Source organism: Berghia stephanieae, chromosome 5 (assembly GCF_034508935.2).
Source record: "Berghia stephanieae isolate SIO BIC M18660-M18661 chromosome 5, UCSD_Bste_1.3, whole genome shotgun sequence".
Classification (NCBI taxonomy): domain Eukaryota; kingdom Metazoa; phylum Mollusca; class Gastropoda; order Nudibranchia; family Aeolidiidae; genus Berghia; species Berghia stephanieae.
The window spans coordinates 64223000-64235620 of record NC_088364.1 but is presented as its reverse complement, the minus strand read 5'-3'; the positions used below and the strand labels follow the sequence as shown (position 1 = coordinate 64235620).

General features: G+C 34.8%; 1 protein-coding gene across 1 annotated transcript in view; it reads left to right on the top strand.

Moving 5' to 3' along the window:
- Positions 1-445: 445 nt before the first annotated feature.
- LOC144973398 (uncharacterized) overlaps positions 446-12621 on the top strand; it is a 41541-nt gene continuing 29365 nt past the window's right edge. The window contains exons 1-8 of the mRNA XM_078915770.1: positions 446-594; positions 4149-4275; positions 5196-5265; positions 5882-5952; positions 8472-8585; positions 10026-10145; positions 12040-12166; positions 12512-12621. The exon at positions 12512-12621 is cut by the window's right edge and continues 33 nt beyond it. Of these exons, the coding sequence (XP_078771896.1) occupies positions 4159-4275; positions 5196-5265; positions 5882-5952; positions 8472-8585; positions 10026-10145; positions 12040-12166; positions 12512-12621 (729 nt within the window). The 5' untranslated portion in view covers positions 446-594; positions 4149-4158. The remainder of the gene's footprint in view (positions 595-4148; positions 4276-5195; positions 5266-5881; positions 5953-8471; positions 8586-10025; positions 10146-12039; positions 12167-12511) is intronic.

Here is a 12621-nt window from a genome sequence, read left to right as displayed (position 1 = left end):
TGTCATAGAAATAGCCTTAGTGTGTGTGTGTGTGTGTATGTGTGTGTGTATGTGTGTGTGTGTGTGATAGTCAAACTTTAGTAGGTTTAATGAAGTCTTGTCACACACGCGTGATACACCTATACGAATTTCCCTGCCACTGCCACCCAGACACACTAACATCTGACAAGGAGTGAGGGCTGTGGAAGAACCACAGACTACCGTGTGCAAACATTGGCGATTGGTATCGGATGGCAAACTGTGATCGTTTGAATTTGAAATGATTCGAAACACTCGTTACCCCTCCGCTCGCTCGAATCCTGATCGTCTCAAGCTCGTCTCACGTGTCAAGATCGTCTCAAGCTCACAACCCGCTTGATCGTTTTACGATCGAGTGATCGTTTTACTAACTCGCTCTTCCGGCATTGAGATCGAGCACTGACTCGTGGCTTGGCGCTCGGTCGTCGATCGAGTAAAAGCGATCAAATAACCCAACACTAGTTGTCATATCTGGCAGACTAAAAACAAAATGGTTGCACTGGCTCGAAATTCGACTTCAACATCAAGACACAATAATAGACTTCTTCGTGTGTTGTCTTCTATCTATTTTTGATGGTTAGTCTTCTTTCTTTAAAGATAACTACACCATAATTACTCTCACTTACCACAGCAACCTCCACATCGTTATCAAAACTATAACAACCACCAGGCTTTACTTTACACTTTACATTATCAATCCTCTCCTCCTCCTCATCATCGACCTAGAGATACCACCACTTACTACAAAAGTGACAACCACCACGTCATCATCATTACTAATTACTACCACTACCACAGTTATCTCCACACTGATATCAAAACAACAGCAACCACCACCACCATTAAATCATCATAATCCTTATCATCAACATCACCATCCCACTCACACTCACTGACTCACTCAACTCGCACACTCACACAGCGACAGCAGACACATCCTCATCGTCAATGAAACACAAAATAATATGAGGCCAAACAATAATAATAATAATGTAGTTTATTTATATTTTTCGCCCAATCCTCTATAATAAAGCTCAAGGCACACCATAACGAAACATTTATCGTAGGCTACTACTACTACTACTCTAGCTAAGCCAAGCGAACCCAACAGTCCGAACAGAGTACTATCTAGTACTATCTAGTACTCTATACTAGAGAAATAACAAATGAACGATATCCACTATTTGCAGTAGTACTGAAAATAACAAAAACAAAAGCTATCCACTATTTGCAGTACTTACTGCAAATTGTGGAAATCACTATTTGCGTTTGCAGTGCAAATATAGAGGTAGACTCTTGATCTTGACTTCTTGGCATCATAATCATGTTAAAGTAAAGAAGGTAAATAAAATGAAAGTAATAAAAGTGGCGCAGACGGGAATTGATCACACTTCACCCACAGACTTTCTACAACAAAACTTTTGAGACAGTTATCTTCTTACCAATTATACCAATACCATGCCACACTATCCACTTGAATGACTGATTTGTAAAAAGGCAAAGGCTATTCGGACCCGAGTCTGAATTGCTTACGTGGCAATTCGGACCCCGAGTCTGAATTTCCTCCCATGGCAATTCATACCCCGAGTCTGAATTCTTCCCATGGCAATTCGGACCCCGCGTCTAAACTAAATAGAACTCCATGGCTAACCAGGGTCGAGTCTGAATAGTCTCCAATGGCTCTTCGATTCGGAATACTGCAATTCAATGCGCCTGAATGATGAACTTATCATTAGTATCATTAATGAAACTCTCAGTTACTATTCCGTTTGCATTTATAGAAACCGTATTAGTCCTCCTAAACACACACACACACACACACACTCATGAGTATCTCTTGTCATTAAAAACAGAATAATCACACCCCCCCCCCCCCATCAACCATTTCCACAACCCAAGAGTCGGCGGCTTTTTCTCTTTGATCTCGCATCACCATGTTCTCCCCCGTTCTCACCATGTTGCTGCCAAGAATCGCCTCTATTTTTATATTTAGAAATAAAACAGCATATTTTTTTAAAATTAAAAAAGAATTAAGATACTGCCTTTTGTCAAAGCCCGACCCATACTGCCTTTTAAATAAAACGCTCAATGCCCAATGTCATATTATTCTCCTTTCCCCGCAGTTTTTCGCGGCCGCAAATGGCAAATTATATTAATGTAGAGATGTGTCATGCATGTGTATTTTGCAACACGCTCATGGCAAATCAAATATATCTTCCTATCATTACACAAAGACACTCTTTTATCTATGCGAGGGCAAATTGATTTTTAACGTTAGCAAGTGACTACAATTGTAATCTCCCAAAGACCACGAATATTTAGATCCATGTTATCCGCCGTCATCTTTATTTTTGAAGTGTAGAAAGGTAGTGCAAAGCTGTCCTAGGTTTTTCTTTTCTATTCGGGTTTGCTTGAGGTTGGAGGATTTTTTTCTATTTAGTTAGGTCTTAGTCTTAGAAAAGGTGCTAGGGTGTTTGTTTTTCCTGTTGGGGTTAGTTTCAGGTACTAGGTTTTATTTTTTCTTAGGGTTAGTTGAGGGAATATTTGGGTTGTTTCCCTTAGCACGAGGAGCTTTCGGAAGGCCTCCCAATTGTAAAAAAAAAATACAACAAAACTTTTATTGATTTTTGATTATCATTATATTTCTTTTCGTTTCTATGTGAACTGTGAAAGTTTGCGTATTCTCAAAAATGTAGTTAAGAAGAATGAAGTTTCAAAAAGGCATATCTGAATAATCATGCACCATTATTCACTGACCCTTGAGACAAAAAGCTGGCTTAGCTGGCACTTTGTAATTACACAAACATTTCCCAGTTAGTCGACTGCCATGGCACTCCCTTGCATCACAGCAGTCCACCCGCTGTTCACCAAAGGTACATGTCTCCCCTATTGGCCTGCTATTATTCTCTCACAAACAAGAAAATGAATCATCACCCTACTATTACCAAGTTGAAGAGAAAAATGATGACTATTTTAACTGGTTCACAAGTGAGCGCCACATCAGTCTATTAATTGGTTTGAACACTTGTGCAACTGGCAGTGCCATCTAAGCTAGCTTTTTGTCTTGCTTGACCTCATCAAAGGAACAGACCTTGGGATTTGCTGATAAAAGCTTGACCTCAATCATTAAGAACCGAGCAATAATCGACCAGTATGGCTTCGAACCACAGAAAAATGCAGTGACTGCCGATGGATACTGATATTTTGATGCGACTGTGCTCATGTAGTTCAAAGTTGAGTGATCAATGCCTGCGTTGTGACGTAGCATTAAAGACCGGGTGAAGGTAACTGGACAAACTAGGAGCTATAACTTTTTCTGCAAGCTATGGCTGGCTCTGCCATTTAAGAAGACATTACATTATTTTCAAGGTAGCCTGCTGCAGTTGAAGTCACCAGTGTAGATGGGAGAGAGGCAGTAATAAAGTACATTACTCATACCCTCCTACCACCATTATTGATTGCTCTTCTATAGTGACAGCTCTCTATAATTATAATTACATTTTTTTTTCTAGTCCCGACAATGTCATAATTAAGTGATTGCACTGTAATAAATTTGTGTAACCTGTCAACTCTCAACACTCCCAATTTTATCTGTACATTCCTAATTTCTGCTCTCATATCTGATATCCCAATTTTGAACTAATTATTCCAGAAAAGTCACCAATACAACCTCATCATCATCATCATCATCATCATCATCATCATCATCATCATCATCATCACCATCACCATCAACACCAACCACGCACCACTGTTGCCTCAAATAACTCCACCACAACCACCACCACAACCATAGTCATCAGCAATATAATTATATTTTTGTCAAAAAAGTTTTCATGAAATTTGTTTCTGTAAAGTTGGCGTCTATGATCATTTTTCATTTGAATGAAATAAAAAAAAAAAATTAAATGTCATTACTTCTTGTTGTGGTTATTGTTGTTATCCAGGTGTGAGTGATCACTTGACTGTAGGCATTGTCACATAGAGGACAAAAAGGGAATAATAAAGTTTGAATTTTTAAAGCATTTATTTTGAGTAGGTGACACAGTTGAAATTAGTTCATATAGATGTGTACACATTTCTTATATTTGAGAAATTATTTATAATGTTCATTACTTCTTTCTTCCTAGTGTCATCAGCATGCCTGTCATCATCTGCTCAAGTGGAAATTTTGCAGATTATATCCCTTCAGGGCTCACTTGCATAGATATTTCATCTCTCAATAATCATACAGATATAACAGGGAAATATGTAAAGGTAAGCCGGGTTAAATAAAATTTTTACAGTTTTTAAATATTTTTTTAAACATATGTTATACAATGCCTAATCTTTGAGGTGTTTGGAAAGAAAAATATATCCCAAACAATCAAACTTGAACGTGGATCGAACCTCAGACCTCCCATTTTCCGGTCAGAATTGCTATCATTATACCACAGAGGTTATATATATAATGTGCTGCTATTATCTGGCACTGTATGCTCTGAATTTAAATTTTCTGAAGTTTTCCAACCTGTGGCGTTGAAATAAAATAATTTGAATAATTTCTATATTCTGAACTGAAAATGGTAATTTAAAATCAAATAAGCATTCATTCGCTATTACAGAGCTGCCAACCTACTGCAAAAAATGCGGAATTGTACGCATTTTCAGTGATTGTACGCTTGTACACATTTCCCCCAAGATTGTACCCATTTTTAGTGTGCAGAGTTACTTCAGTTTTCTTTAGTTGTAATTCATATTATTACTAGCCTTTTGAGAAACCTTGGTGACCAAGTGGATATTCATATATTTTTTTGAATAATTATGATCTTCATGCTGGGAGGTAGAATTCTGAAAGGATTGGATTATAGTCTTGGGAACATCATTGTTGCTGCAATTGAGCTTGTGTGGTGAGACTTTATGTAATTATACCTTCCTCTTACTTTCACAATGGTTAGTTTCCATCAATTTCAGGATTGTACCCATTTTTATGAAATCTCCCCCATTTTGAGGTCCCATTGTACACATTCTCATCAGATGGGGTTGGCAGCTCTGCTATTACCGTTAAAGCTTACTTTTACTTCCAAGTAAAACAGATTTTGTCCATATTTGATTAGTGATAATTTCATTTTGCAAAAGAAAGTAATGTAGTTTTGGAATTTTGATTATTAAATAGATGTTTTCTTTCCCAATCCTAGGCAAAGATCAATACTAAATACATCCTCAATACACACAGGACGTCATCAATCAAGTTGGTCATCCAAAGTTGTAAGTATTTTTACCATTGAATACGAATATATATATATATATATATATATATATATATATATATATATATATATATATATATATAATATATATATATATATATATATATATATATATATATATATATATATATATATATATATATATGTGTGTGTATTACAGAACAAGCAGTAAGGTTATCAGATTTCAGATTAATTCTCATGTTAAACCTCAACTTTGAACATTTTTCCCATTCACAATTTCATATTAATAATTTATTTCTACGGCCTCCATGAATTCGAGGACTGCTTGAAAACTCCTTGATTTTGCTATTACTGAGAAAATCTTGAAAATTCCTTGAATTTCGTTTTAGGAGAAAACTCCTTGAATTTTGCTAGATCACCAGTACTACAACGACAACATTACCATCATGACTACCGCGGCTGCTACAACATAGTTATAAAACATATTACTTCCAAAATTTCACATTATTATGGCAAATAACAGGTTTCTGGTTTACCTAGACAGTAACAGTAAAAAATACTTGACTTAATTTTGTATTTTAATTTTACGAGCTCTGCTGGCTGGCATCCTTTATACAAATACTGTTTATCTATATTGATATAATCTATTACAGGTACAGGGAGACTCATCAACCTTCATGCATTTGGACCAATTGCTACAGACTTAGATTCCTGTACCATTGGGGTAAGGATAGAGACAATCTTTCAATGTCTTTGCTCTGCAGGTGTTGATAAAGAGAAAGTTAAAGATTTTAAAAGATTAAAGCATCCATTTTAACCACAATTAGGCATCTATTTTAACGACAAATTTTAAAAGATTAAGACATTTATTTTAACCACATTTTTAAAACATTAAGGCGTCAATTTTAATCACGATTTTAAAAGATTAAGGCATCTATTTTAACTCAGATTCTAAAAGATCAAGGCACCTATTTTAACCACATTTTTATAAAAGTTTAAGGCATCTATTTTAACCACAATTTTATAAAAGATTAAGGCATCTATTTTAACCACAATTTTATAAAAGATTAAGGCATCTATTTTAACTAAGATTCTAAACGATTAAGGCACCTTATTTATTTTAACCACACTTTTAAAAGATTAAGGCATCTATTTTTAATCAAGGTGTTGAAAGATTGAGCCATTAAAAATGTATGTTAAGCTTAAAATTTAATTGGAAGCTTTGATTTTACCTTGATATGATACCATTTTGAGATGGTTGGCAACATATGTCTATGAACAGAAAATTAGCAAAGTTCTTTTGTTCATATCATGTGTTTGTGAAAAAAGAGGTTCCACTTGAATATCCAAGCTTAGAAAATTGTTTATATACACCTGTAAGATTCCAAAGGTAATTTTAAATAAAAGTTCCATAGTTTAAAAATAAGATAGCAGGCTGTTCAGCAAGGTCTCAAAGTCATTTAAAAAGTCGTAAATTTGAGCTCTTGGTCGTAAATGGTTGTAAATTTGCATTATTTGTGGGCTTTAAAAAAAAGTCGTAAATTGAAGATTCAATGAATCGAAATTTTGAAAAGTTTGTTGAAGAATTAAATCTGGCAGCACAAAATTATGAATGCAAAAAATGACAAGGCTTGATCCAGGGGCTGCCATTTTGAAAATCCTAGGCACCATTCAGACATTGTAATAATAATAATAATAATATACTTATATAACGTCCATTAATCCACTGATTAGTGCTCAATGGCCTTAACAATCACTTAGTTATATTAAAACGTCTACACACATACACCTGTACACTCAAACCACAAACGGAAATTTCTCTGCATCCACACATACAGAAACTCTTTTCATACACATTACTTTACCATCTACCCTAAATTAAAACATAAAGCATATTAATTGTCAAAATAAGCTCTTCTAAATAATTCGGTTTTTAATTTCTTTTTTAAAGGTATCTAAATTTTCACTGTTTTTGGTATTATTATATGAAAGTGAATTCTATAACATAGGCGTAGTCACTCTGAGGAATTGTTGTGCGGCTATGTGGTCTTGTGGTATGACACTGGCTTTCGGATCGGAAGGTCCTGGGTTTGAGGATCACTCGGCGCATAGTTCAGTCCTTGGACAAGGCTGTTTACTCATATTCTCTCACCATACTCAGGTGTAAAAGAGTACCTGGCCGTTAACTGCGTTGTCTGTAAAAAACTATTATGATATCGCCTAACAGGCGTCATGTCCCATCCTACATGTTAAGTGTTGCTGTTGGCTATTTTAATTTCCTGGGTTGTAAATTTTGTTTCAAGGTCATAATTTTGACTCCGAAATCTTACTGAACTCCCTGGATAATTAAATTTTAATTCTTTAAGTGAGTCAAAAAAACATGAGAGTGTGCGGGTAAATGTGTTTTTTTTTTAGTTTTTACAAATGTTAATGTTTTGTGTTGTTTTATCTATGTATGGTAATTTAAATTCGGAGTCGAATCATAATCATCTAATATAGATTTATTTATTTGTATTTTTGTTTTCTATTTCTCCTTTATATTCCGACGACGAACAAATTTATTAATAGAATAGGATGAAGGATTCTTTTTCTGATATGAAGGCCTATTGCACGCAAGGATTTGAACAGAAATACCTTAAATCTGTATTATGTCGATATTATGATCCAGAGGCGAAAAACAGAGTTTATAGTGGAAAATATAAGAATTTTGTAAACATAGTATCTTTTGTAGAGAAGGATGAATATAATATAAAAAGTAACAAAATCTAAAATTTCATATTTCTGGTCATTTTATAAACTGGTTCACCCCGACTAATACTGTTTTGAGACATTGGGTCACAAATACAGTTTTCCCATACAAAGAAGCATAATGAGTTTTATCACCATCCTTCAGAGCCATTATTAGGCTTATGGAGCCAGAGTTTATCCTGGTTTCTGTAGTGTGAAACAGACAATAGCAAATGCTTGCTACCCTTTGGATAGGATGCAGGTCTATCGCAAAGCAGTTTCGACAAGATCTAACAGACCCAGCTACCACCAATCACTGCTGGATGGACAGGGGTTTCAGAAAAAAGTTTGACTGCGCCCGAGATCAATCTTGGTTCTTTTGAATGTGAAGCCAGTGCTCTACCAACTGAGCTAACGGATGAATTTGGCACAACATTCCCATAATAGTTCACATTTTTTTTTTGTTTTTTTTTTTTTACAGAGATTATATAGCATTTCTTTTTATTTATTTTTCAGGACACTCTTGTGTTTTCAGACTTTGAGGTTGATGTCTGTCCTAAAGATAAAAGAACAAATGGCCCGTATCAGATCATTCTGGATGATCATAAGCCAGTCAAATCTGTAGTCTGGGTAAAAGTTATTATTTTATTTTTTTACACGATTTTGGCGAAAATGAAGTAAAATTTATATTTTATGCGGCTATGTGATCTAGTGGTATGACACTCGCTTTTGGTCCTGGGTTCGAGCGGGTTCGAGCCTTGCATAGTTGAGTTTTTGGAGAAGGTTCTTTACTCACATTCTCTCACCGTACTCAGCTGTAAAATGAGTCCCTGGCCGTTCACAGTATGTCCGTCGGGGAAAAAATTGTAATAACAGGCGTCATGTTCCGTCCAAAATGTTAAATGCTGCTGTTGACCAGGGATCCCTTGTAAAGTGCTTTGAGCACGTTTAGTGGATATTACGCTGTATAAAAGCTCAATTTGAAAATCAAGTAATTTTAAAAGGATAGGAGGAGCGACACTGCACATGATAAATTTATTTTTTTGACAATTTTACAAAAATGGTTTGGTATAATTAAATAATGGGACAATATATCTATCATTTTAGCACTCAAAATTTCATAATTATTCAACCTAAAATGAGCCAGATTTACACAAATATTTATATGAAAAGTGAAGCAAAATAACAAAATCACACAATTGAAATATAAAGTTTTGTAGACACCAAAAGAAAGGAAATTTCCATTTCCATCTTCTTTGACAATTTTTTTGGGGTCTATTTTGTCATAATTTTAAGATAGTGGATAGTATGTGTGGTCTTCTAAATTATGCAAACCTTCCAATATGTTTATTTTAATCTGCAGTTTTTAGCAGTTGAAATCTTATTTTGCCCTGAAATTTTTATCAAATTACCTTGATATTGCTAGTGATGGTTTTTTACTGTGTGATAATAATTATGTATATCTTGTAGGTATCATATTTTTAAAGAAAGCAATATTTTTTTTCATTACATAATTTTTCAATAGCTTTTTGGGTTTTTATTCCAGGGGCATTAATAAGGACAATATAATATTAATTGATAGTTTTCACCTTTATCAACTGGAATTACAATTTCTGGTCTCTAATTTAGATATTCCTTTTTCTACCAACAACCAATATCTGAAGTCAGTTAGGTTTTGAAAAGTAAAAAAAAAAAAATAAAAAAAATAAAAAAAAGAGATGGCAGCATTTAAAAAAAAAAAAGAAAAAAAGCGTCTTTGGTGTTGCTCAGCCCCACCACCCCTTGTAAAATTTGTCATTTTTAGGAGTTGAAAATAGTAGTCACTATAGTTAACTATATATATCAACAATTTACCCTAACAAGGATAAATAACAATTCAAAATCCTTAAAATCATGTACTCTGACATCAACTTTCGTTTTCAATAAGTTTTAATGACTTCTAAATGCTCATGAAATTTTGAAATTGGAGACGAAATTTCGTAATTTTACTAATTTTTTGTAGCAGTATGGAGGTCACTAAATGCTCACTTCGTTGTTATCATAAACATTTTTTAATCGTCTCCTTTTCAGGTTGTAAAAGCATCCCAGACTGCAAGTAATTCTTCAACACCGGCAAAGGATTTCAACAGTAAATCATCATCATCGTCAACAGTTTCTTCGCCTGCTACTAGGTCTACAAGCAAGAAGCAGGTGATATGCTGCATGGGGTCTTTTGACCTCCCATGATGGGCGAGGCGGTCACTGTTGCTCTTCTACATTTTACATTCCTTTTCCACTTTGCTTTCTGTCTCTGTCTGGGTATGAGATTACTTGGTTTTGTCTTGCCAGAGTCCTTGGCTGAGAGGGGGGGGGGGGGAAACTTGAGCTTTATGTAGCACAATATCCACTAAATGTGCTCAAATCGCTTTACAAAGGGTCCCCAACACATAGAACGAGACATGACGCCTGTTAGACGATATTGCAATTTTTATTCAACAGACACAACGCTATTAATGGCTAGGTACTCATTTTACACCTGAATACGGCGAGAGATGTAAGTAAAGAGCCTTTTCCAAGGACTCAACTATGTGCCGGCGAGGCTCGAACCCAGGACCTTCCGATCCGAAAGCAAGTGCCATACTACAAGTCCATATCGCCACAGTCAAATTTATAGTATTTGGTTTTAGAGATATTTTGTTTTCCTCTAGATCATATCTTGTTGTGTGTTGTTATTGTTTTTGTTTTGAATGTACTTTCTAAACATTTTAGTGTTTTTCTTTTGTTTGGATCCTGTACTTGTCTATGGATAAGACTTTTGGATGGTCTCAAACTTAAGTATACCAGTGGTGTGATCTTAGAATCTACATCCGTCCTTATTTGAACCAGTCCCCTTTGTCTAACTTTTTCTTGGGTGCTTTCAGTTGTAAATCTATGACTTCTTTGACTATCCCATTTTCTTCCTTTTTACCATCAATGGTATGACCTAAATGTGTGACAGGAGCCTTAAGACCTTTAAAAACAAAAAGGTGCTAAGACATAAACTATATGGTTTTGGACGCAGATCATGTCGGCATTAAAGTTTTGAAAATAACATTTTTTTACATTACATAACTGTTAAAAAGTAATTTTTTTAAAAGCAGGGGCAATAAATAGTTAAATCAAAATTTGGAGATTGATATCTTTCTTATGACTTTGTTGATGTCTGGAAATTTAGACTACGTCGATGGGGAGTTGTTATATAATAATAATAAATGTACATTTATATAACGCTTATGCCGAAGCTTCGAAGTGCTTCACATTGACCGCAATAAAAAACATTACATACTGCAGAATCGGACATACGAACACAAGCTCACACGCATCCAATTACACACAATCACACACACACATCCATATACACACTGTACATAAAAATATATGTCTTATAAATATATCTTATCTATCACTCGTAGTTTTAGATACCTTCAAGAGTTAGGAAGAATATAAGTATGATGAGAGATATAGTGGATGGAGAAGTACCAGATGAAAACAGAGACACAATGATATTTTTATTCTCTGTTTTCATCTGGCTCTTCTCTTCTCCATACCCTATATTTCTCATCATTATTGATATAAGTGCCTGTTTAACACTTTTTCTGGAGAACATAAGTAGAGCTCTTAGTTATTGTTTTTAGAATTCCAGAGAGGTGATAAGTAAGTAAGTAGTCCTTCAGAACCATAAGGCTCATACCTTAAGAGCCATAAGGCAAATAGAGCCAGAATTTACCTTGCTTTCTATTGTTAAACAGACTTTCGCAATTGCTTGCTACCCTTTGCTAGTATGCTAGTCTAACACAGTGAACTTTCTGCCAGATCTAAAAGATCCAGCTTATAATCATTTCTGGTTGGGAAAAAAATCTTGTACACTCGGGATCAATCCCAGCCTTTTGCATGTGTAGCGAGTGCTCTATCAACTGAGCTATAGGGACCTCTGATAAGTTGTCACTAAATTCTCTCTATTAGATTTCATTATGTGTTGGAAGGTGTGTGTTGACAGAATTGGTGAGTGTTTTACTTAGACAAAAACCATCAATATCAAAATTTTATTTTCTCCTTTCTTTTCTAGTCTCCTAAGAATTCAAAGAATATTGGCTACACATACACTTTGTTGAAAGATGTCGTTGTGGGAACAAGTGTTCATATATATGGAGTCGTTTCATATTTTAAAACTGCAGTAAAAACTAGTGGTTCAGGTGAGTTCAGTTATTTGGAAGATGTTTTATTTTTTATTTTTTTATACAACCATGAAACATACATTTTTCACTTTCAGGATTCAATAAGTCTAGTAAAATCTAACACAGTATGCAAAGAATCGTGACAACATATACAACACGGTTTGAGAGAATCAGATCGAAATATGTGATTGTGTATTTTGAAACAGACTATAGTAAATTAACCCTTGCATCAAGCTGTAAAAATGAAAACAGTTTTTTTTTTTTTTTTGAAATAAGAAAAAAAAAAAAGCCCGCTTGCTAATCAAAATAATTTTTTGGGTTGGCAAAAATATGTTTCTATTTATGCTAATGTAATCCATACAGATTACTACATGATGATAAATGTAGTCGATCCCAGTCTTACAGATTTGGAAGAGAAATTGTCCTGCAACCTGTTTGATCGTGATAAGGATAAATTACCAACCCAGGCAGCT